The sequence below is a fragment of the Xenopus tropicalis genome, chromosome 9 (assembly GCF_000004195.4).
Source record: "Xenopus tropicalis strain Nigerian chromosome 9, UCB_Xtro_10.0, whole genome shotgun sequence".
Lineage (NCBI taxonomy): Eukaryota > Metazoa > Chordata > Amphibia > Anura > Pipidae > Xenopus > Xenopus tropicalis.
In genome coordinates, this window is record NC_030685.2 from 23,982,684 (window position 1) to 24,008,635 (window position 25,952).

Genomic DNA, 25,952 nt, shown 5'->3' on the forward strand with positions numbered 1-25,952 from the left:
CCTCCTGTTCCAAATAGAGTGAGGTTGCACCTATTTACACAGGGGAACCCAGGGGCTACTGCCACCACTGAACCAGGTGGTTGCTCCAGGGTTCCCACAGCGCAGTTGTGCCAAAAGAATAGGGCTTACGTGTCACTTGCATGGCAAATACTTGAAAGATATCGCACCAGAACTTTTAGTGCAATTGTGTTTGATTTGCAATGAAGTGCCAGCACACATTAATTTTAATGCTTGGGCTACAATTGTGTTGCATGTTCCCCTGGCAAGCACAATTATTTTGGGAAAAACATTGGGGGAAACCACTGCATTGTGGGGAAAAACAAGCAAATTTCACTGAAAATTGTGTGATACTTCACCTGTTCTGTATGATATAATATTTAATGGGATCATTGGGATTGCTTGATGGAGTTGCATAGCAGTTATTCAGTACCATGGCAAACAGAGATGGATCCGGCCCATCAAAGAACACTCCAATATAAATCACTGTTTTGGTATATAGATCAATTTGGGTTCCTTCGTATGGATGTTTATAGTCGCTGCTGTTGTAAACTGCCATGTGAGCACTAAACGCTCCGGTGCCATTAATGGAAATATTTGTAGAGCTACAAAGTGAATGGAAATGACAGTCATCAAGAACACATTCATTTTCCAATACAAGACATTTGAAGGAGAAAACCGCAACCATTTTGACATTACTGTGGGCAATTTGATGCGGCTGCGCCCATTTTGAAGTGGTCATGGCCAATTTGACGCCACCACGATTTTTTTTGATGCAGCAAAATTTTGCGCCTGTTTCGCAAAAAAAAAATTGCCGATGGCAAAATGCGGAATTTCCCTACAAATCCATGTCTGGTGAAAAAATTAATTCATCACTACAGGACAGCCATCTTCCATAAACTCCACTTTAAACAAATGATTTTTAAAAATGATTCGCTTTTCTCTGTAATAATGAAACAAAACCTTGTACTTGATTCCAACTAAGATAATTAATCCTTATTGGAGGCAAATCCAACAACATTATTGGGCTTATTTAATGTTTAAATCATTTTATAGAAGACTTAGGATATAGTGATCCAAATTACAGAAAGATCCCTTATCCAGAAAACCCTAGGTCCCGAGCATTCTGGATAACAGGTCCCATACTATATCTTTAATCTGGAATTTTCCAACAGACTATCTGGGTGATATGTGATATCTGAAATTTAAAATTAATTTCCAATACTTTCTTTCTCACTTTCTCTGCTTTAATCTACAAATGTCTCCGCTATAACTACATAGTATTTCACTTCCTTGCTGCAGTATATCTATCAAATCTGTAATTTATGACCCCCATAAACTCCTCTGTAACTCACTTTATCTCAGTGTTCACTGTTTCTCCTGTGCCACAGTTGGTAATTACTTTGTTGGTAAATCAATCCAACTTAATCCCCCCAGTCCTGAGTAGAGCAATATCCAATTTTCTTCTCCCTTTTATAGTTAGATATTTTTTGGGGGAGAGCATTTGCTGGGGTTGAGCATTTATAAGTGATCGGTTTACAAGTGATCTTTCAACAAGGAGAGCCACTACAAAAGGCCCTGTATCTGTCTGCCTGTTACATGGACTGATTAACATGTTAAAAGCTATACTGCTTCTGAAATTAGCCATCTGCTCCAGCAATACTCCTTGGAAGGTCTACTGCTACAAGTTACCTGATCCCACAAATGCAACTGCAAAATGACTAACGTTTGTACTCCTTGTCTGCACAGTGCTTTGTTGCTTTGCTATCTAAAGGGGGTGTCTCTCTTAACCCTGAATCCTGCTGCATACCAACTTGTCTTTGTCATTATTACTCTTTAACTTTGCTAAGAACCTTTTTGTCCTCTACTCTTTCCAACCTTCATTCAGATTCCCATTCTTCCTTCTTTCTGCCTCCCAGTTCTTATGCCCTTCTCAACATTTTCTCTAAATCCATATACAGTATATACATGATCTGTTTTGCACAAAATCATTTACACTTTTATTAACAGAAACTTGGTTTTCCCAGAATACTGCCATGGAGGCTGCACTCACGTTGGTCTTTCTTTCCCTCACAGCCCCAGGGCCACTGGATGCAGTGGGGGAGAAGGAATTCTCATTTCTTCTAAATGCCAGTTCAAAATGATTCCTATCCCTCCAGCCTTCTCTACTTTTTTCACACCTGTAATATATTTGACCCTTTGCAATCTGGCTTTCAATCTGCACAATTTACTGAGACTGCCTTGTGGTGAATTACTAATGACCTTCAGGCTACCAAAGCCAAAAAAGTCACTTTTTCGAAACATACGAAATTGCACTTTGTTCACTGTGTCTGCAGATGTAGGTGCCTTTGTGACTATAGTGTATGAGCCATTATCAACTTAGTAATAATAACAGACATACAGTAAATAATAAATTTACCTGATAATTGGATTCAGGGCAGTTTCTAGACTTAGTTTCATATCAAGTGGGTAAATACAAGCTGCAGTCACTATCAACTTATCTCTAATAATATTACCAGGAAGTACAAAGTAAAACTCGAAACTGTTCACGTAAGAGGCATGGGTTCCATTTGTCTGAAAAAAATGTATTAGTGCAAAGAGTATTAGTGCAGAGTATAAATACAGTTGCAGTATGTCTTACTGTATGTTATCTGGAAACCCAGTATTATGAAACTTAAAAAATGCTGGTAGTGAAGAGGTTGATCTGTATGTATAGAGACAGGACTGAATGAGACATTTGGCCACTGAATGCTTTCGGCTTTGTGGCCAAAATCCATCTCTGTGTGACAAAGGGATCTCATTCATTCCTGTCACAATTTCAGTTTGAATGTTAGTTTTAGATCTTTGAAACTATTCTTGCTTTTCCAGATCATACATTGACTTCCATAGTTCCCCTTAACAGCCATGTCTTAATGACATTATGGGCAGTGGAAACCATGAAGGTTTGAGAGAGATTTTATTTAAGAGGAACTATCATGAAATTAATAATTACTAAAAACAATCATCGCATCAGGTTATTTAATTCTCTAAATATAATGTTCAGTTTTTAAAATATTCAGTTATCATATTTGTCCCATTCGTAGCTGCTTGAGAAGGACACACAGTTGTTGGGAGGATGCTTTGCATTCACCATAGAGGAGGGCGGGACCTTCCTAGTGGTTTTGTGACCTCACAGCAAGGTGTTGCCCCTCCCATTTAGCAATTACTTGCATTGTCTCTCAGAGAAAGGCTCCTCATAATCTGTATTATTTCTTTTATTTTAAAAGTCATCATTTTTGGTAACAAAAATATTTGAGAATATTATTATTTTTATTATGTTTGTCCATCTGGATAATTTGATCTTCACAATGGTTTCTTTTTAAAGGAGAAGGAAAAGCTAAGTCACTTGGGGGTGCCAAAATGTTAGGTACCCCCAAGTGACTTTAAAGGACAAGGAAAGTCAAAATCTATTAAATAGTACTACTATTGCTGTGTAAAAACTCTATATTTCTGGCTTGCCTAATGAAAGATACACTTATTATATTCTACATACTTGTTCCAGTGAACGGCACCACCATCTTTAACAAGGGATGCCCACTCCCTGTCCCTCACTGTCTCTACTGCGCATGCATCCCCAACATCCTCCAGCATCCTCCCTGCGCCCCCCCTCCCCCAGCACCCGCCTGCTGCGTCCTTCTGTGTCTCCCCCCCCCCCAGCTCCTGCCGGCTGCGTCCTTTTCTTATGGCCCCAGCTCCCCGCTGCATCCACTTTTTATAAAGGTGTCACCATACCAACCAGACGCTAGGGGGAGCCCTCCTGCTTGTGCGCATGTGCTTACTAAAGAGCTGGTCTTAGTGTCTATGCAGGAGCGAGGCATTATGGGAACTTTCTATACACAGCTCAGTGTTTTTTCTTCCTGTTTGGCTTCTGATCATCTGAACAGGAGAAATATGGGGAGACTTAAGGCACTATTGAGAGAACTGAAGGTATGCCTGCAGCTTGAGATTAACTCTTTACTAGCCTTTCCTTCTCCTTTAATGAGGTGGGCTTGTACCCCGGGCTGGAACCCCTGTTCGGAGAAAACCATACCAGGCTGGGGTACCTGCAGCGAGCGCTTCCTTCTTCTGTGTTCGCGCTTGCGCAGTAGAGTGAAAAGCCAAACTGTAACAAAAAAGTCAGCTTTTCACTCTACTGCGCATGCGCCGGCCCAGGGATTTTGCCAAAAAAAGTAAGGAGGAAGCGCTGCGCTCCAGGTACCCCGGGCTGGTGCAATTTTTTCCTAACAGGGGCACCAGCCCGGGGTACAAGGTAAGCGATTAAAGTCACTTGGCGGTGCCTAACATTTTGGCACCCCCAAGTGACTTAGCCTTTCCTTCTCCTTTAAGCTCTGCAATTCTTAACAAATCCTAATGGCTTTAAAGGCGTAAATGAGGTAGCAGGGCCGCCATCAGAAATCACGGGGCCCCTCACAAGAAAATTTTCTGGGCCCCCCTCCCACCAGTACAAAAGGACTCACAGCCAGCAGGGCCCCCCCCCCCCTAATACATGGTAGCCAGCAGTGCCCCCCCCCCCAGTACATTGGTAGCCAGCAGTGCCCCCCCCCGTACATTGGTAGCTAGCAGTGCCCCCTAGTACATTGGTAGCCAGCAGTGCCCCCCCTAGTACATTGGTAGCCAGCAGTGCCCCCCCTAGTACATTGGTAGCCAGCAGTGCCCCCCTAGTACATTGGTAGTCAGCAGTGCCCCCCCTAGTACATTGGTAGCCAGCAGTGCCCCCCTAGTACATTGGTAGCCAGCAGTGCCCCCCTAGTACATTGGTAGCCAGCAGTGCCCCCCCTAGTACATTGGTAGCCAGCAGTGCCCCCCCTAGTACATTGGTAGCCAGCAGTGCCCCCCTAGTACATTGGTAGCCAGCAGGCCCCCCCCTAGTACATTGGTAGCCAGCTGGGCCCCCCCTAGTACATTGGTAGCCAGCAGTGCCCCCCCTAGTACATTGGTAGCCAGCAGTGCCCCCCCTAGTACATTGGTAGCCAGCAGTGCCCCCCTAGTACATTGGTAGCCAGCAGGCCCCCCCCTAGTACATTGGTAGCCAGCTGGGCCCCCCCTAGTACATTGGTAGCCAGCAGTGCCCCCCCTAGTACATTGGTTGCCAGCTTTGCCCCCTCTAGTACATTGGTAGCCAGTTGGGCCCCCCTAGTACATTGGTAGCCAGCTGGGCCCCCCTAGTACATTGGTAGCCAGCAGTGCCCCCCTAGTACATTGGTAGCCAGCAGTGCCCCCCTAGTACATTGGTAGCCAGCAGTGCCCCCCCTAGTACATTGGTTGCCAGTTTTGCCCCCTCTAGTACATTGGTAGCCAGCTGGGCCCCCCTAGTACATTGGTAGCCAGCAGTGCCCCCCCTAGTACATTGGTAGCCAGCAGTGCCCCCCTAGTACATTGGTAGCCAGCAGTGCCCCCCCTAGTACATTGGTAGCCAGCAGTGCCCCCCTAGTACATTGGTAGCCAGCAGTGCCCCCCCCCTAGTACATTGGTAGCCAGCAGTGCCCCCCTAGTACATTGGTAGCCAGCAGGCCCCCCCTAGTACATTGGTAGCCAGCTGGGCCCCCCCTAGTACATTGGTAGCCAGCAGTGCCCCCCCTAGTACATTGGTAGCCAGCTGGGCCCCCCTAGTACATTGGTAGCCAGCAGTGCCCCCCCTAGTACATTGGTAGCCAGCAGTGCCCCCCCCCTAGTACATTGGTAGCCAGCAGTGCCCCCCTTAGTACATTGGTAGCCAGCAGTGCCCCCCCCTAGTACATTGGTAGCCAGCAGTGCCCCCCTTAGTACATTGGTAGCCAGCAGGCCCCCCCTACTACATTGGTAGCCAGCAGGCCCCCCCCTAGTACATTGGTAGCCAGCAGGCCCCCCCTAGTACATTGGTAGCCAGCAGGGCTCCCCCCTAGTACATTGGTAGCCAGCAGGCCCCCCCCCCTAGTACATTGGTAGCCAGCAGGGCCCCCCACCCCAGTACATTGGTAGCCAGCAGGGCCCCCCACCCCAGTACATTGGTAGCCAGCAGGGCCCCCCACCCCAGTACATTGGTAGCCAGCACAGCACGGAACAGTGCAGCACAGCCCCCGGCCTCTTGCCGTCTTCAGCGGCAGCTTCACACTCCTCCGGCGAGGTAGTTCCTCTACGACGCCTCTGCACTTCTGAGTGCCGGCAGAAGACAGGCCCTTTTATAAGGTTGCGCCCCGTGCGTACTGACGTGTGTACGCGCGGGGCGCAACCAATAGGATCACCCGCTGACCACCAATGACAGGGCCCGGAATAGATTTAAGGGGGCCCGAGCTATTAAGAAAACTGTAGCACAGCCAGGCCCCCTTTTAAGGTTAAAATTGTCCGGGCCCGGGACGAATGTACCCCCTGTGCCCCCCTGATGGCGGCCCTGTGAGGTAGTTAGGGTCAGGGACCCAGCAAAAAACAGTGTTTATCACTGGACAATTGTAAGTGTGCCCAAACGTTTGTGCATGCCTCAATTATTATTTTCTTTCTTCCTGTGTGTAGGGACCCCTAGGGTTTAGCTCCCCTATGGCTTTAAACCCTACCTCTTCACATATTCTACTGTTACTAGGCAGAATCCTATGTATCTAGTTTGCACTATATTTATACTCTATTGGTTAGTTTGGTTGTTCACACCCCTTGCAGACTGATATAGTGTCTGGCAAGGAGGTGTGACTTCCTCTTTGGCTGCCTCTGCTTCTCAGGTGAAGGACCACTGAGCCTGGGAGCAGAACATATGCCCCAGAAAAGCCATTTATCCCAGAGTACACCATCCCTTCTGGAGAAGTCGGGGACAGGGCCACGTGAATGAGATTAAGCAAGCATAGCATAGCACTTTCTAGGAAAGTGATATAGTGAGCTCTAGTAAGCAAGGGCAGTTTAATAGCCACAACAAAGGAGAGATAGTTCTGGGAGTATCCTCATATCCGGCAATGTTGCCTCAGAGTAGGGCCACGAAGTAGAGATAGGTGACAGGTTAGAGCAGGGGTCGGGAACCTAAACACCACATATTTTAAAATGTAATTCCGTGAGAGCCATACAATATGTTTGGCCGCGGATGCTGCGGGACAAGGTAGGGTGGGTGCCAAGGATGTCGGATGCGATGCGGAGGAGGCCGTTGCCTGCGCTCGGCGGATAGAAGACGTGTTCTAAGGCTTAAAACATGTCTTCTCTCCACCGATCGCAGGGGCAAGGTAGGGTGGGTGCCAAGGATGCCGGATGTGGAGCAGGGCACGGCCTGCGCTCGGCAGATAGATGACGTGTTCTAAGGCTTAGAACACGTTTTCTATCCCCCCCTGTTATTTTTTTTATTAAAGATTTGGCAGCGAGCCAATCAAAAGAGCCATCAAAAACCATCAAGAGAGCCACATCTGGCTCCTGAGCCATAGGTTCCCTACCCCTGGGTTAGAGCAAACCGTGATCCCTACTCACCCGGAGGACTCATATACTACAGGTTATCGACCTGAGGAACAAGATATCTTCACAGACTATCTCCACAGGGGTATCAAGCTGAAAGGTGTATTTACCCTACTCTACCAAGGGGTGGGATAAAATGGTGTACACCCTCTCTTTCTTCCTCAGAGTGTACTATCAAGTAACATCTACCTCTGCTTGTTTGTAAGTATGGATAACCCTGCAATCCAATTGTTGTGAACAATAAACTTGTACTATAGTTAAACTTAAGAACCTTTCTGGTGTCCATATTAACTACACCATCCTGCTCCATCCTGGTCTCTTCCACCAAGTGAAGGCCCATGCTGGTAAAGAGAGTGGCATGTAACCCATGCTCTCACCTAAATACTAGCCTGGTTTTATCTGAATATAGCCAAACAAGCGTTACATGTGCTTTAAAGTTCATGAAATAACATATATCTGTACATTAACATTGGCAAAAAATATTGTTTTTTAAACACTGATTCTTGCAGTAGTTGTTTTCTACTTTTCACTTATAAAATTAACTAACTATATACCCCCATATGTAATAAAAGGCACTACGTTTGCCCAGGAGTAGTAACCCATGGCAACAAATAAGATGCTTGCTTTTAAACAGGTGACCAGCAAATGCCACCTTTTTACTGGTTGCTATAGTTACTACTCCTGGGCAAACGTAGTGCCTTTCATTACATAACCCCATAATGTAGACAGGGGTGCCCAAACTATTGCATTCAACTGTATAAGTATCACTTACAGACAACGTCATCCCACACTTTTTTGCTTGCAGAGAGGACAGAACTGAATAGGTGTTGGTAGTGTTATCATTCAGGACAGTGAAGCAATGGCTGTTTGTAAGTACTATATCTTTGACGTCAACTTTCAGAGCCCTCAGCTGGCATTTGCGGAAAGATATTTTCATGCTCTGTACTCCGCAGCTCACAGTTGGTGTTAAGTCTGAGAAAGCTTTAAACAGCAACAATAAGTTAAGTTTTCTTTGATTTTTTCTTTTCCTATATTAAGTTTTGCTCATGTGCTACAATATACAGCTACAGTCCCCAGCACTATTTGACAAAGTGACCCCAGTATTTCATGACACTGTGGCCTCAGCAATATAAGGCACATTGATCCCAGTATTTTATTACAAAGCTGCCCCAGCCACATTTGTGGATGTTTATGCTACAAGTCCTTACTTTAGGTCTGAGCTACCCAGGTACACCAGATAACTTTAGGATAAATTTAGGATGCTAATGTCTAAGAAGCCCGAAAATACACCACCATGGCGCCAATGACTTGCATATGTATTGCTTGCAAATGCAAATGCCACCACGCCATCAGGTAATAGTTTCCTTGAATACCTGCTTACTTGTATGCAACTTAGAAGTGTTGGCAGAAGTGCTTGGAGTTGATTTGCTTTAAAGCCAATGAGCACCCAGAAGCACACCACTAGGGTTTGAATAAGTGATATCTGCTAATGATTATGGGGGTAATAGTTTCCTTGAATACCTGTTTGTTTATAATTGTATAGCTTGCAAGCAAGGGCAGAGACCTTATTCTGACTGTGAAGCACTTACAAATATATTCTGTCTGTAATTTATATATAATGCACTGATTATATTTACATTTACATAAAGCACTGCATACACTTGTGGTGCTATAGAAATGAACACAATACATTTCTTTTTAAAATAATTTTCATATTGTACTTACCAGATATTGTCCGATTGTCATTGCAGTAGCACCCATAGGATCCAGACACAAATCTGCATTCCTCATCAGGGGCACATAAGCATTCACCATTAAGTGAACTGGGATCTAATGAGATAAAAAATAAAAATGTTTTAGTATGTAGTCCAGCAGCGTTTGGCTAAAGTACACTGAGCAGCAGTGTTTAGATCTCTTTTTAAGGCCAATTTTATGCTGGTAATTCTTGTTACCTACAATGGGAAGCACTGTGGTTCACATGGGTTGCCCTGTAAGTGAGTATATACTGTATATATATATATATAAAAGGGACGTTTACATTTACTGCTGCACCAAATGACAGAGAGGGTTAAATAAAACCACTGGGACTTTTAACTAACATACTGTAGGCTTTAAGTTGTACTGCTAGAGTTACAAGTCACAATATATCAGCAGTTAACAGGCTACTGTACGTTTACAAGATCAAATCAAAGATCTTATTCTTTGCACTTGTTCAGTTTAGACCTATACAGGTATAAGACCTGTTATTCAGAATGCTCAGAACCTGGGGTTTTCTGGGTAAAGGGTCTTTCCATAATTTGAATCTTCATACCTTAAGTGAACTGAAAAATCATTCAAACATTAGTTAAACCCAAAATGACTGTTTTGCCTCCAATAAGGATTGATTATATCTTAGTTGGGATCGAGTATAAGGTTCTGTTTTATTATTACAGAGAAAAAGAAAATCATTTTTAAAAATGAGAATTATTTGCTTATCATGGAGACTATGGGAGATGGCAATCCAGTAATTCAGAACTTCCTGGATAATGTGTTTCCGGTTAACGGATCCCATACCTGTATTAGTAAATGGAGCCAGCCCAGTGTTTCTAGCATTATATCTAAAAGTGGCAACAATGTACCTGTGCAATATGCTAAGGAGCAGGCGGGTGTTGTGTTCAGCTTATAGACATGGTATCCACCAGGACAAGCCTTAATCTGTATAGATGATGACCACTGGCAACAATCTCCAGCCCAATGGGCACAGGCTGTGCGAGTGACAATACCATCAGTTGGAGTGGGATGTGGTCCATTTAACCACATAGGTGCATGGGTGCTACACCTATTTACTGGAACACAGGATTCTGGCATGCGTATTCCTCCACTTCCAATGAAACGATACCAGCCCTCTAAGTCACGGTCACATCTGATGTTCACAGATAAGTCATAGGCAGTGCTTCTCCAGGGTTCATTAAGAACGGTGTAATTGGCACATGGATCAGAGCAAGAGTAGGTGCTGCCATTTATAATGCACTCCGTACCAAGCCCACACACATCTCTGGTACATGGATCAATTTCACAGTCAAATCCATCTCCTGTGACTCCAGGTGGACACTGACATGTGTAAGTTCCAACATAATTAAAGCAAGTGGCAGATGGATGGCATTTATTCAGGTCTGGGCTGGAACACTCATCAATGTCAACACAAGTGTTTCCTTCTCCTTTTGTGTAGCCATCAGGACACACACAGTCATAGGAGCCAATAGTATTTACACAATATCCATAAGTACAGTTGTGTAACCAGGAATAGGCACATTCATCAACATCTGAGCACAAGAAGCCATCTCCAATGAATCCATCCTTACAGGTACATTGAAATAGGCCAAGATGCTCTTCACATGTAGCATCAGAGTGACAGTCTGAGCATCGTTCAGTCACTGGAAAGAAATAAGCAAGATATGTGGTATATTTCTGTTATATCACATTTGTATCCCCTGCTGTAAGCTAATGATTTCATACATTTTGACAAAACACTAGAATAAAGAACATGCACTTTAGAATTTGTACTCATGTACTCATCATCCTTGCTAATATCCTTAAATATGTTTTTAAAAGCCTTTGACTGCGTACAAAAATAACTGTCTATATTGTATTGTGAAATTTACTAAAGATAAAGAGCCTTTAGTAGTCCATCAATTAATGCCTTTGGGATAGGATGTCACAATTTGCACTTAGTGTTTCCCTCTACCAGGATTTCTCAGGATACCAGAGAAACCATCCAATGCCATCATTCTATAGGGTACAACAAAATGCAACAAAGAATCTTGGGGATTTCAAGGGTTCAGAGTTTCAGTCTGCCATCTGTTTACCCCAAAACCACATGCCTCAAGTCTGACTAATCCCAGCTCTCCCTATAGTATTAGATAACTACTCAGCAAGGCATTATGGGAAAGGACAAAACAGCCAATAGTGAGTACATGCCAGTCTACCTGTCTGACCATTGACATTGTGGCTTTTCATACAAGTGAAATAGGAAGACACAAAAATATTGGCACACCAAATAATAAAAATAAAATCAATCTTTATTTAGTCTTTTTTATTATTTGGTTTTATTTTTGTGTCTTCCTATTTCACTTGTATTTGCATTATACACATGCTGTGCACCCATTACTCTTGTGTGAGGTTACCCCCCCTTTTTGTGGCTTTTCATGTCATGATGCTTTTTAGCGGCATCGATGTTTTGAAAGTCGGGATGTTTTTTTAAATATTATTCTATTATTTTAAAGATGTAAAATCAAATTTTGATGTGTTCATAAAAAGATGACTATGATTATTATTGCCCTTTGATAGATTTTTCCTACATTCTATGATGCTGCTACATATCCTCAACCTCAAAGACTTCCTGTAGTGTCACAAACCTCTTACTACAAGACAGCATCAGGCATGTCCTTGCATTACATGGCATGGAGTGACATCTCTGGAAACATCTGCCAGTGGTTGGTAACCATTTATTCTGTTAATGCCACAGCAGCATCAACTTACTGAGATGTCTGCAGTCAATACGGAGAGAAGCAGTACTACTGTGCCGGCATTTGTATTCTCCTGCACAAGGAGCAGCACGTATTTCTAGGTATATTAAGGCTTTAATTGAATAAAGCCTTCTCTTTTCACATACTGCATAACTAAAAATGAATACATGTGTATTAATGTAGCATAGTGGATGTTCTATTGATTTTAGAATGATATATACATCTGCTTTGACATACAAATCAAATCTTAGGTTTGATTCAAGTAAAAGCAGCAGACTTTTGGACAGCTATAGTCCAATGTTCAAGGTACAATGACTTTGTTCTATGTATATTGCTGGGTAAACAGTAAACACAGGTATTGTTACCCAGCAAATATCCTTGGAATAAACAAACAGACAGCAGATAGTACAACTTATTTAAGCAACAAATAAGGCCTTCTACAAAGTTAATACATTGTATAAGTAGATCTTTTGTTCACGACTAAAGTTTGTACACAATATTGCACAAGTCAGCACTTGGTGTTGAGGGTTTGCTAAGAACTCTGGTATAAAAGGGAGCCTCCACCATGGGTCGGTAGCTTTGCCTAGGACTCCTGAACGAGTGCCGGGACATTTGGATCATCGATTGGTTATCAGGAACCTGAAGGTCTTGCACCAAAGGTTGTGGGGCTCCCCGATTGTGCTGAATTGATGCAGAACTGGCTATGTTTGTAACTAAGTAAATATATTTGATTCTATTTATTACTTGTGTGCGTAAGTTATTGCTCGTTATTGCTCACTAACAGTTTATCAGAAGGTTTAATCATTGATCCTACATATGTATTCATATTTGTTATTAATGTAAATTAATACAAATTATTAATATTTTTTTATTACAATTAAAAACGTTATTTGTTGATATGTTTAGATGTTATGGAGAGCAACTTACCTGACATGTTGAAAGCTGAAAGAGAAAAACATAATATATGTTATAATTACAACCTACAAAATAAAATAACAGCTCTAAGAGAAAAAGTAGCCACAGCTGCTGAAAAAGTGATACTGCAACCTCTCTTTCCCTTTCAAATCCTTTTTCTAACTTGTAACTGCAATAATTTACTGCCTGCCCTATGACAGGTGGCAAAAACAGGGTTAAACAGTAGTAGTCTTTATTTTTGCTCTTGCACATTTGTCCTGGATCGTAATAAATGACCCCTGAAGCATTAAAACAAGTCTAAGAACTTGTAGATTATATTAAATGGGACATTTATAAAAGCATCAAAGTTGAAAAATGAATAAAGATATATTGCAACTTTTCAAACTGAAGCGTTTAACAAAAATTCAACAGATGTTTCATTTAAGTGCAACTTCAAGTAGCCGTGAATGCTATTTCTCACTTTCCCTGTTTATAAGGTACCATGTCAGTGACAAACACTTTTTTTGGAGCAGGGGGCATGGGGTTAGTTAGCGTGATTGGAGGAAAAGATGGTTAAAGTGGGTTACCTTTAAGTTAACTTTTAGTATGTTATGAAATGGCCAAATCTAATCAACTTTTTAACTGGTCTTTATTATTTATTTATTAATTTTTAATTACTTGCCTTCTTCTTTTAACGCTTTGCAGCTTTCAAATGGGGGTCACTGACCCCAGCAGCCAAATAACGATTGCTCTTTGAGGCTGCAATTGTTATTTATAAAATTTTATTGTTATTTCTACTTTTTATTACTTATCTTTATTGTCAGGCCTCCTCCTATTCATACTCCAGTCTCTTATTCAACAAACTCCCTGGTTGCTAAGGTAAATTGAACCCTAGCAACCAGATAACAGAAATTCCAAATTGGAGAACTGCTGAACAAAAGGTAAAATAATTTAAAAACCACAAATAATAGCAAATGAAGACCATTTGCACATTGTCTCAAAATATTACTCTGTACATCATACAGAGTGGGCCCTGCACCCTCCGTCCGACCCTGGGCTGGAGGAGGAGGAGAGTGAATGGAGCACTGTGCCAATAACTATTGCCTTGGGTGCTAATACTGTATGGCCTGGCTCATGTAGCATTTTTATATTTTGTGTAACATATCAAGCTTATCGTTCTAACCAGTATTACACTGTAATTAAACAACATGGGTGGATAAACTTCTTTTAAGGTGTTTAGAGCAGTAAAAGGGGAAATGTCTCTGTAGTTGCTGGACAGCAGCATGCATTATATGCTGGAGAAGGCCACAATCAATGGTTTTATGTCCCCTTAATACTTTATTATTAAATGAGCTTATAGATTTTAGTTTGTACCTGTTAGTCCCTCCACCTGAACAGCATGAGGGCTGTATGAATCAATACATAATGTCCATGCTCCTTTGGCAGGATTTTTAATTTCATACAATGATCCCCAGATCTCAGACACAATTGTTTTGGGGTTTTGGTCTTCAGCTACAATAGGAGAAAAATATATATTATTTATTTTTGTTCACTGTCGTGATTTTCTTTCTGTAAAGCCTTGAGTCTACAAGAGAACAAGTTGGATATACAGAAACACAAGAACAAATATAAAAGTGTATAGGAATATATTGTAACATGCATCTTATTGCTTGGCATCAGTAGATGGTACTGTTGGTTGAGTTTAGAGGAACTGACTGGCGCATGATAAAGAACTATGTAGACTTGGAAATCTCTTCTCTCTGTCCTATCTTTATTATAAAGGCAATGCTATAATATATTGGAATGCTGTTTTCTTGTATGTCTTGTTCCTTGAAAGGTGGTGTATTATCCCATGTTTGTATCCATTGCCATTGGTCTTGGGCTGTTGCTATCACAGTTCTTGTCCAATAGGATTTTCCACCTGGCCCAAAGAATATCTGAACCATCACCATATTCACATATTCATTTTAGGGGTAATTATATCGTCCCATACTAGACCAATACCTATTTTTAACATTTGAACTAATACACATTAATTATTATAGATGGATACAGTGTAAGGTTCCGGCCAGCACATGTGAGGTTGATAAATGAGCCCAAAAGTGATCAGCAGTGATAACATGATTTTTCCCCTCAACAAGTGCTTCAAAATGTTGCACAAAAATTGCACTTCCATATAGTTGCACCACTCATGTTGCTCAGTCCTTACTGCCTCCCATTCCAAACTGAGCCCTGCTGTACCTATTGATGCAGGGGAACCCTAAAGCTACCACCACCTCCGGACTGGGCGGTAGCTCCAGGTTTCTCTTAATGTCAAACACCACAGTTCAGTTGTACCAAAAGAATAGGGCGCACAAGTCATGTGCATGGCAAACACTGGAAATGACACCAGCAAACACCAGAAATGACACTAGACAGATTATTGTATATGATTTGCACTTAAGCAAATGTGCAGCTGCCAAGAAAATCACCCCTTGTTGCTGGAATTATTGGAAAACTCTGCATTATGGGAAAAAAACATGGTGGTTGCACTCACTGGTGATTTCTTGCAAACGTTTGTGAGCCCTATAGTGATGGAATAATTCATTGCCATGCATACACACTTACCCCAAAAGATTTAGAGATATGAACTAAATTGAATATAATGCACTTACATTTAGGTCCGAGAATTCTTATTGAGGTAATTGGTCCATCAGTGATCACCAGTAAGGTAGATAAGTTACTTGTTATGTTAAAGTTATCACAATGATTTATTCCATCGTAATATTTGTACAAAACTTTTTCTGTAGTGTTAATAGGTCTTGACAGTGTATAGTCCAGATAATTAAATACCTGGGGGAAAAATTGTTAAACCTCTCGTTAGAAAAGGAGCTTGTACAGCTTAAAACAAACACAAGCTAATTTATCATCAGTGGGTACATTTTCACCTGGCCTGTAACCCATAGCAGCCAATTGAGATAAGCCCTTTTCAGCCAGGGACAGACAGTGGGTGAGACATAGATGGAAGAACAACAATGTAATTTACAGTGTATTGGATGGGACTGAGGGTGTGAATAGGAATACAGCTGGCCTCCATTTTATGAGCTTCCAGAGTCAAGCAGTGGGAATTTCATATTAAAAGGGTTGAACAATGAGAGACGAGAATATCTCTGCCAGTGAATCAGATAGATCCTCAAACATCCCCATAGCAGGAGAGCTTATTTGTATTAGATGCCCAATGTAGTTTTCTCTTTTTTTACATAAAGCTTATAATTAGTGAAGGGCGAAATGTTTCGCCAGGCATGGATTCGCAGCAAATGTATGCATTTCGCCATTGGGGGATTGTTTCGCGAAACGGATGCAAAAATGTGCCGCAAAAAAAAATCGCTGCACGTCCAAAAATTGTCGCCGGCGTCAAAAAAGAATAGTCACGGGCGTCAAAAGAATAGCCGCGCAACGAAATAATAGCCGCGGGTGACAAAAGAATAGCCGTGCGAAGAAATAATAGCCACAGGGCAACGAAATAATAGCCGCGGGCGACGAAACAATAGCCGTGCGACAAAATAATAGCTGCGGGCGACAAAATAATAGCCGCGGACGACAGAAGAATAGCCACGGGCGATAGAAGAATAGTCGCGGGCGACAAATTTTTTTTGCCGCACAACATTTTCGCCGTTTCGCTAATTTTTTGCTGTTTCGCTCATCACTACTTATAATTAATGCATATCTCTGTGTATTTTATTTCCTAGTGGGACCACCTGAGGTGTATCCCTCAATGCCCCTGTAAAGTTTCTCAAAATTTGCAGAGGTTCCAGTTCCAGGTTTGTTTTATTCCCAGCAGGTAAGTGCCAGGTCCAAGGGAGCGTGAAGCATGCCAAGAAAAGGTTACAGATATCTAAGTATTACCAGTGAATCTTGTACAACTGGGACAGCGAATCCAACACATAAATAAAAATGAATTATTTACTTTTTCTATCACTATCTCCTTTAAACTGAAATAAAGCCTTTCCTTTCCCAAATCTGTTTGTTACAGTGGAGCAGCAGAATGATTAATTGCCTTACTATTTTCCGCCATCCCACAATTATTCTGAAGAACCAAGGAGACAGTATTATGTAGTGATGGTTTTGCCGCTATTGGTGAAGTTTTTTGCAAAACTGTGGCGAAAATTTGCTGTGACGAAAAATTTGCCTAAAAAATGCCCATTGACTTTAATGTATTTGGAGTGAGGAAAAAATTGCAGTTACGTCAAAACATTGCAGTCGAAAAAGTCGCAAAGTAGTCACATTTCAAGAATTTTTCAGCAGTTTTGGAAATTTTTCAGCATAATGGGACAGATCCGCTCATCACTAGTATTAAGTATAATATAAAAGTATTTAAAGCAATACTGACATGATCGTATGTGGCCATACCAGGATGATGTGGAGGTAGGGATTTGTCTGTAAGCGCCCTAAACTTTGTCCATAATCAAGCGATTATAAAGTCAAAAATCATAATTCTTGTGCATGCTATTTAGAACAAATACAATAAATCTCCATTGTAAACTTATTAGAAAACCTGCACTGTTTTTCAGTTGGAAGCCTTTGTATTTATTATTATTATTATTAACATTTATTTATAAAGCGCCAACATATTCCGCAGCGCTGTACAATAAGTTTCTTATCCAAATCCCAACATTCACTCTGCCGTTTTGCCAAAAACTTCCAAAACCACAGAAAAACTAGCACTCTGGCGTGTCCCCCTCCTCGGCCCCCTGGAATATAAATCACTGCTCCCCTCCGCTCTCATACCTCTAAGCAAGTGTGTAAAATGGAGGAAGCAGACCCCGCAGTCCGGGCCCCCCACCACACAACCACAGGGTCTGCTTCCTCAATTGTCACTGGCACTGATACTGAAGACGATGGACTTTTTTTATCTCATGCCAAATGAATACAAGTCAAAAGTTGTTTTTTTCTGCGCCTAATTCAGGGCTATATATTAATGCTGAGTATATACTTTGATTTTAGAACCCCTTTAAGCTGAAACAGCCTGGGCATTCTGAAGGGAAAAGTTTTTGTACAAACAGAGCTCCCACAGGGACAGTACTTACCTTGTTCAGATCTGAGAGGCCAATTTGAAAGATATGCCCATAACTCAGAGAAGCAATATCCCTGTAAATGAGGAACCTTGGATCATTTAAACCTGAGCAAAGCCCCGTTATCAAAAAGATAACCTGCGGAAGAAACAGGGAATATGAGTAAATAAAACAGAAATAAAAGCTTTTCAAACAAAGAGCCAGAAACACCATGAACTAATAATATTGGTTTTTAAAAACCTGGTACTGTACCTGTGACTGTGTGGTAGTTATAAGTGAACGTATGCTGTTCAGAAGGGGAACAACGTTGTAATCTTGAGCAGATGCATCTGTGAGCACTAGAATGAAGGATCTGGCTGGGGAATTCTCTAAAGCCACTTTGAGTCCATTCATCGCTAATTCTGGGCAGTCGCCTCCACCACTGATAGTGAGGTCATTGAAAAATGTCTTAAACACATCAACTGAATTTGTCATCCTTGCTGGGCCAAATGCTACGAAACAGAGTGAGATCCCAGAGATTAATAAGCACTGGTTTATGGAAATTTACAAGCATGGGTGATTGTTGGCCTTCGCTTGTACAGCATGGAAAAAAGTTAAATGGGTTCACTGAAATGTTGCTAGGAGTCTTGTCCAGCATTGCTTAATAAAATGTTCCTCCATTTCTCCAGACCACATGCAGTACGGGAACATTGTGTGGAGGGTGTCCATCCCCTTTAAAAGTCCATGTTCCTGCTTATGAACTTGCCATAAGGGTAAACTACTCAAAAAATGCACATATTTGTTCACATTCGCTAATGACTGACAATTTGCAGGTACTTCTACTACATCATATGATGTTACTTTAGATCAGATGAATCCAGGCACTTAACCAGCTGGCTGGAGAAGAACATCTTAGGTGGAGTCTAGATACTCACTGCCCAGGGAAAAAGATGGTCAAACAAGAACGTAGAGAACCTACAATGCCATTTCTGACTTCTCATAAAATCTCATTGTGATTGGCTATTGGTGCAGTCAACATAGGTCAGCATGGGACATTAAGCATTGTCTGGCCAACTAGCAGAGTTTCCTTGCACCAGCAGTATTCCACAGTGAGTCTGCCATTCTTCAGTGTCTTCTCCCTGTCAAGCTCTATTGGAACATCCTAAGGCACTTCTAGAGACTATAGGGCTCATTTACATCTACTACTGCAATTCCCACACATTTCCTCACTGTCATCTGGGTAGTAAACCCCCCATTAAATGTATTTGCATCAAAATGTGCCATTTGCACTTCCGTATAGTTTTGCTTAGTACCACTCAGTCCTTCCCACCCCGATTCCAAATCAAGTGCAGTTACACCTGGTGACACAGAAGAACCCTGGAGTAGCTGCAGGGTTCCCTCAATGCAGTGCATCAATAGGTGCAGCACTCTTGCATCTAAAGAATCAGGTGCATGTGATACTCTTGTGTTGACACCAGAAATTATGTCAACTGGACCTGGAAAACCATCAGTATCTACTGCATCTAATTAGAGTGAAGTGCAAATGAAATCATGTTACTATTGACACATTGGCCAACAACAAGAGATCCTCTGCACTCACCCATTATCAATATATATAGGACATTAAGACATTCTGTGCATTAAGCTACTAAGAAATGCCCCCCCTTTAAGCAAAACAGGGATTGTTTGTCCATATATTGCAATATACTTCAAGCTGGCCAACTACGCCCTCGGTCTGGTCAGTCCTACACTCACTTTTATCTGATTTATTAAGAATTTTTCTTCAATATACATTTAACAAAGGGACTGAGTTTTACCTGCAACTTATTTGCTATCAAGGTAAAACCCCCTCGATTGGGATCACCTGACAGTAGCTGGGAAGGGTGGGAGCTACAACATGGAGCTGGCCACTGCTCCTGTATAAACTATAACAAAAGAGGGAAAGCTTTGCCCAACCACTAAATTTTAAACCATTGCGCTTGCATTGATGCTGGGGAAAATGCTGCATTGTGGGAAAAAACATGATGATTGTGTTTGAAATAATGTACTTGCAGTAGTACATTATACTGTACTTTATATTCTAAAGAGCTGCAACAAACACTTCTGCATGATCCCTTGTAGTTAGCATTTACTTGGGGATCATTTAGAAACAGGTACTTTTCCGACCAATGGGGGAACATATGGTTTGCAAATGCCGCTCTGCATTATATGCATATTTTACTAACTCATAATAATTACTTATTAGTAAAATTTGAATACATTTTATATTAAGATTTTCTCATACTTACGTCACTACATTTATTAACCAAATGCATTCATTTTAAATCCACGTGATTCTCCACAGAACTGGGCCAGATTCAATTTAATGATAAGTAGTTATCTCATGGTTTATGTATCTGGCCCATTATGTCATGGCAACCATATCTTGTAAGAGGATTGAAAAGCCTATGTAACTAGGACAGCATTTTCCTCTCTATAAACATGTACATATCAATTGAATGTAGAAAGTTTTTGAAATATTTTCTCTAGAGAAACACAAATTTGAAAAAGGTAAAGGCAAATCCATACTTGGGTCATTGAACTCAACCATTGTATACTGCCTCACGCCGCATGGAAACTGTGCCACTGTGCGATCAAGTATCCAATTATTCACCAAATGTAACTGCTGGATGTCATCGTGCATTGACCCTGTTGTGTCCACTAAATAGGTCAGGGATGATGTGACTGAAAAACAAAAGATTATAAGTTCATAGTTTAACCCTTTAAGTGCCGGCAAAATTTCACATTTCGGTTCTCCTCAGTGCCAGACGTTTTCTTAACATTTTGTGCTCTCTCATTTTAGGGGCATTTACTGGGGTGGGGGGTTAAGTTTAGGTAGGCAAACTATATATTGGGTTTTTTTTAAGGAGAACCTGAGCTTTGCCTGAGTTTTTGTGTATTTCCACTTCTGGAACAAGATTTAGAGCTTGAAATACAAAAAAAAAAAAGAAAAAATGCTATTTTTCACGATATAGGGATTTATACCAGAAACATATTTTATTTTATGGACAAAAATTCAACTGATTTGGAAAGCCTCATGTTTCCCGAACGTGCCAATACCTGATATGTTTAGTTTTATGGAGACATCTATAGATCAAAAGCTCCAGCAGTAAATTACCAAATTTTCAAAGCATTACAGCAGAATATGATTTTTAGATTCCAAAGCCAAAAATCCTGGAACATTAGGTTTACCCCAGGAAACCATATATTTTTGAAAAGTACACATTCTGACGAATCCAAAATAGGTAACTATGTCTTCCAACTCCTAAGTACCAAACACAAAATGCTTTACTGAATTTAGCAGTTTCTATAAAAATTATGGAAATTCTAAAGAATCACATCAAATCTTCCAATTTCAAGCATCATATCTCCCACATAACATTAGGTACCAAGAAAATACATCCTAAGTATGAAAGCCAAGGGTCCACTGAACAGTTTGATGCCCATTGTGCATAGGATTACTAAAGTATCTGGCATTTAGAGACCCCAAAAGGAAGTTAGTACATACAAATTGCCCTGGAGATCTCTTTAGCTACTGAAAATTCAACAAGTTTACTGCATTTTCTGTGGGGTAAAAACACAAAAAAATACATTGACCCCCCCAAAACCATATATTTTTGGAAAGTACACATTCGGGCGAATTCAAAATTGGTACCCATGTCTTTCTACTCCAAACTATAGATTTGCAATGCTTTCCCGAAATTGCCAGTTTTGATGAAATACCTGAAAATCACATCAAATCTTCCACTTTCAAGAACCTTATCTCCCACATAACATTAGGTACAAAGAAAACACACCCTAAATATGAAAGCCAAGGGTCCACTGAACAGTATGATGCTGATTGTGCATAGGATTACTAAAGTATCTGGCATTCACAGACCCCCAAAAGGGGGTATAAATTGCCCCGGAGATCTCTTTAGCTACTGAAAATTCAACAAATTAACTGCATTTTTGTGGGGTAAACACAAAAAAATACATTGACTCCCCCCAACACCATATATTTTTGGAAAGTACAAATACCTGAAAATTGCATCAAACCTTCCACTTTTAAGCACCTTACCTCCCACATAACATTAGGTACCAAGAAAACACACCCTAAATATGAAAGCCAAGGGTCCACTGAACAGTTTGATGCCCATTGTGCATAGGCACCTATGTATCTGGCATTTAGAGACCCCAAAAGGAAGTTAGTGCATACAAAGTGCATACACTGCAATATAAGCTACCGGCATGTGCATTATGTGCCATAAGACCCCCTAACAGTACGGAGACCCTAGAAAACTATACATTTTCCGAAAGTACACATTCTGACCAAACAAAAATGGGTAAATACAGTACATCTTTCATAATATGAGGGGTCTACTGAACACTTTGATGCCCTATATGCATAGATTTACCAACCTATGTGGTGTGCAGGGGCACCCAAATAAAAATAGTGCATATGAATTTTCACATAAGATGCTCTGGCTCGTGCAGGTTTTGCACCTGGTATGTGTATTATGTGCCATAAGACCCCCTAACAGTACGGTGACCCTAGAAAACCATATATTTTCCAAAAGTACACATTCTGACAAAACAAAAATGGGTAAATACAACTTTCTAATGCAAACTACCAAACTACAAAGCTATGCCACGAACGTTTTTTATGCTTGCATTTTACCACATTATGTACCCCTAAATTTTGTAACGTATCAACATAAAACATTCTAAATATGAACGCCAGGGGCCTACTGAACAATTTGATGCCCTATATGCATATATTTACCAAACTATGTGGCGCACAAGGGCACCCAAATAAAAATAGTGCATATGAATTTTCACATATGACGCTCCGGCTCGTGCAAATTTTGCGCCCGGTATGTGTATTATGTGCCATAAGACCCCCTAACAGTACGGAGACCCTAGAAAACCATATATTTTCTGAAAGAAAACATTCTGACAAAACTAAAATGGGTAAATACAACTTTCTACCGCAAACTAAAAAGCTATGCTAAACAGAATGGTTTTTGTGACATTTCTGAAAATCGTCACAAAGCTTGCATGTTGCCCCATTATGTACACCCACATTTAGTAACGTAACAACATAAAACACTCTAAGTATGAACGCCAGGGGTCTACTGAACAGTTTGATGCCCAATATGCATGGATTTACCAAACTATGTGGGGTACAGAGGAAGCCAAATTGAAATGCAGCAGACAAAATGTCCATGTGCAAAGACAAGTAACAAAGAACAATGTGAAATGCAATAAAATTGCTGAAAATAAAAAAAAAATCACTAAAATCAATGTTGTTGGGGTTTTTTTGGCTAGTAATATCTGCGGTCAGAATCACAGTTTGAGTATTTTGGCTTGGGCAAATAAGTTTTACAGACAAAGTCAAGTGAACAACAACTATGCATAACTGAAAATGCAATAAAATGGCTAAAAATGCAATAAAATACCTAAAAATGCACCAAAATCACAGAAAATGTAGTAAAAACACCAAAATAATACACAAAAGGTATTGCGCAGTGCGGTTAGCTAATACGCCATCCACAATGGCAATAAAACATTTTTTTCAGGCAAGAGTAAAAACGATGTGATAAAAAAAAAAGTCAGTAAATTGTTAAGTGTGTAAGTAAGCATGTACACTTGGCAGACTGAGTGTTGTGTGAGTGTGCAAGTAAGTGTGAGTGCTGTGAATGTGTGAAACCCCCACAAAATGTATGTGTGTGTGTAAGTGTGTATTAGTGTAATAAGTGTGCGATTGTGTGCGTGTCTGGCACGTAGAATCTACGTCCTGTGGCACTTAGGTACTTTTAAACACAGGACGTAGATTCTACGTCCTGTGGCACTTAAGGGGTTAAACAGTTTTCCTAAGCATGTATAAACAATTCTAGCATAATATGTTGGCTGCCTAACCCTACTCCTGAACATTCTGTAACTCTGGAGGATACCTCAAGAAGCCCTGAAGAGAAGAGGAGTTAAAACTCTGAGTTATTGAAACTAAGGTGGAATGTATTTAATGGACTAATAGTGATTTGCTTTTAAATTTGCTTTAGAATATACAGTAAATACTTTGATGACATTGGTTTTATCTTTGTGACCAACGTGCCTACATCCAGACCAAAAGCAGCTATTATCTAAAAATGTGTACTTTCCTTTCAGTATGAATACGATAGAAAAAAGTGTTCACTGTATTCACACAGCTTGTTAGCTGCAAAAATCCCTAAATTTCTCTCAATTAAGGATACCCCCAACAAACTACTTTTTGGTATACAACCCACAATTATATTATTTCTACCAAAGTGCATAACCTTGCACTTATAAACATTGTACCTCTTTTGCCAGTTTGCTGCCCAATTTCATCAAATTGCTCTGCAAAGTGGGAGAATCCTGCATGGGACTTTTAGGGGCAGATTTACTAATCCAAAAACGATCTTGAACGCTCCGAGCATATTTTTGCCAAATTTTTTTATGCTTGCGCGAAAAAATCGGAAAGGTCTTCCCGCTGTTTACAATCGTTCGGTATTAAAATTTAGTGACTTTTGGATTGCCAATACGATATTATCATGACTAATACAATTTTTTCGTAAGCATTTTCATGATATTTGCGATCTTCAGAAATTTTCATTTCCAATCCGAATTTTTCCCATTCCGGATTCGAACTCCTGTTTTGATAAATCTGCCCCATAGTCTTGCACAATTTAGTATCATCAGAAAAAATAGACATGGTATTTATATACTTACAGTTCTTGTCTCCAGGTCATTAATATACAAGTTAAAAAAGCAAAGGGCCAAGCGCAGACCCCTGCGGTATCCACTAAGAACACTGGAAAATGTTTAATTTACCACCACTCTCTGTAATCTATCCCTCAGCCATATAACCTTCTGTCTGGTACTTTAATGCTTTAGCAAAGTCTCATTAGATCACATACACTGCCATACTAGAGTTAAGGTTTCTGCTCACCTCCTTATGTAAGGCAATTAAATTTGTCTGGCAAGATCTATTGTGCATCAACCATTCTGGGACATATAATACCCATAATATTGTGATTAGAAATGTATTCCACTATGTCAAACTCTTAGAAAATGTAATAATTGGTTCAAATATTTGCTCCATTTTTAGTCTTTATAGCCACTTATAATCAGGTTGCACATTGAATTGATTTCAATGAGTTCTTGGACCTACAGCAGCCCACATGTTTTATTACATTATTCCTTTAATTTCTGAATAGAGTAGCAGCATTTTGTGATTGGGAATGGGGTACCACATGAAAATATATGTGCAACATACCTTTTCCTGGTTGTATGTGGGAGTGTTGAGTTATGAAGAAAAGTTTGTAAAGCCTGTCGGAGGGATATTAGGTGTTGTAGTTTAACAAGTGCAGGTTAGTCTGTATTAACACCACATTTCAGCCAGGTATTCCTGACCAATGAATCAATGTTCATATTATTTTGTTTGGCAAAAATTGCAGTCAGTGCAGAAATAATAATAATAATAATGATGCTTGTATGGTGGGGAAAAAATTCTGCATTGTTGGTAGAAAACCAACAGATGTAAATACCCTAATGTCAGCAGAATAATACTAATAATAATTAAAGAATATTTATAGTACTTTAGCTTGGACACTTACCTGTTGGGCACACCTGGGCATGGGATCTATCAGTTGCCAGGAAAAAAATCAGCAATGTTAGCAATATATGCATTGCCATTCTACCCTATAACAAAAAAAGAAGTTAGTTATTTGTTTCAAAGCTGCTTTCAGAAGCAATGTTCTGCCCTTTGTTCTGCCATTCCATTTTTATAGTGATATTTATAGGAGGGGAACAATTATGAGGTGTGATTATGGCATTCATATTCACTTGGAAGTTAAGGTTTATGACAGGTAATAAGTAATTTAACTGTAATGTGGCGCAAAAGGAAGTAACTAGTAGCAAAAAAATTAATCTTAAGCATGGATTAATTATACCTTTACTTCCCTGAATACTTTGTAGAAAGATTATTGTGTTGTATATTTTATTTTTCTTTCTTTATAGAACTCGAATATAGAAAAGAAGAATTAGCAAT

General features: G+C 40.5%; 1 protein-coding gene across 1 annotated transcript in view; it reads right to left on the reverse strand.

Annotated features, from left to right (window-relative positions):
- Positions 1-25,602, reverse strand: part of LOC116407810 (uromodulin-like) — a 32,777-nt gene extending 7,175 nt beyond the window's left edge. Inside the window, exons 1-12 of the mRNA XM_031893839.1 lie at positions 25,519-25,602; positions 20,432-20,587; positions 18,137-18,375; positions 17,900-18,022; positions 15,488-15,665; positions 14,208-14,345; positions 12,867-12,881; positions 10,053-10,847; positions 9,160-9,264; positions 8,207-8,415; positions 2,417-2,571; positions 357-602 (exon numbers count right to left, since the gene is read on the reverse strand). Coding sequence (XP_031749699.1) covers positions 357-602; positions 2,417-2,571; positions 8,207-8,415; positions 9,160-9,264; positions 10,053-10,847; positions 12,867-12,881; positions 14,208-14,345; positions 15,488-15,665; positions 17,900-18,022; positions 18,137-18,375; positions 20,432-20,587; positions 25,519-25,597 — 2,438 coding nt within the window. The 5' untranslated portion in view covers positions 25,598-25,602. The remainder of the gene's footprint in view (positions 1-356; positions 603-2,416; positions 2,572-8,206; positions 8,416-9,159; positions 9,265-10,052; positions 10,848-12,866; positions 12,882-14,207; positions 14,346-15,487; positions 15,666-17,899; positions 18,023-18,136; positions 18,376-20,431; positions 20,588-25,518) is intronic.
- Between the last annotated feature and the right edge of the window lie 350 nt (positions 25,603-25,952).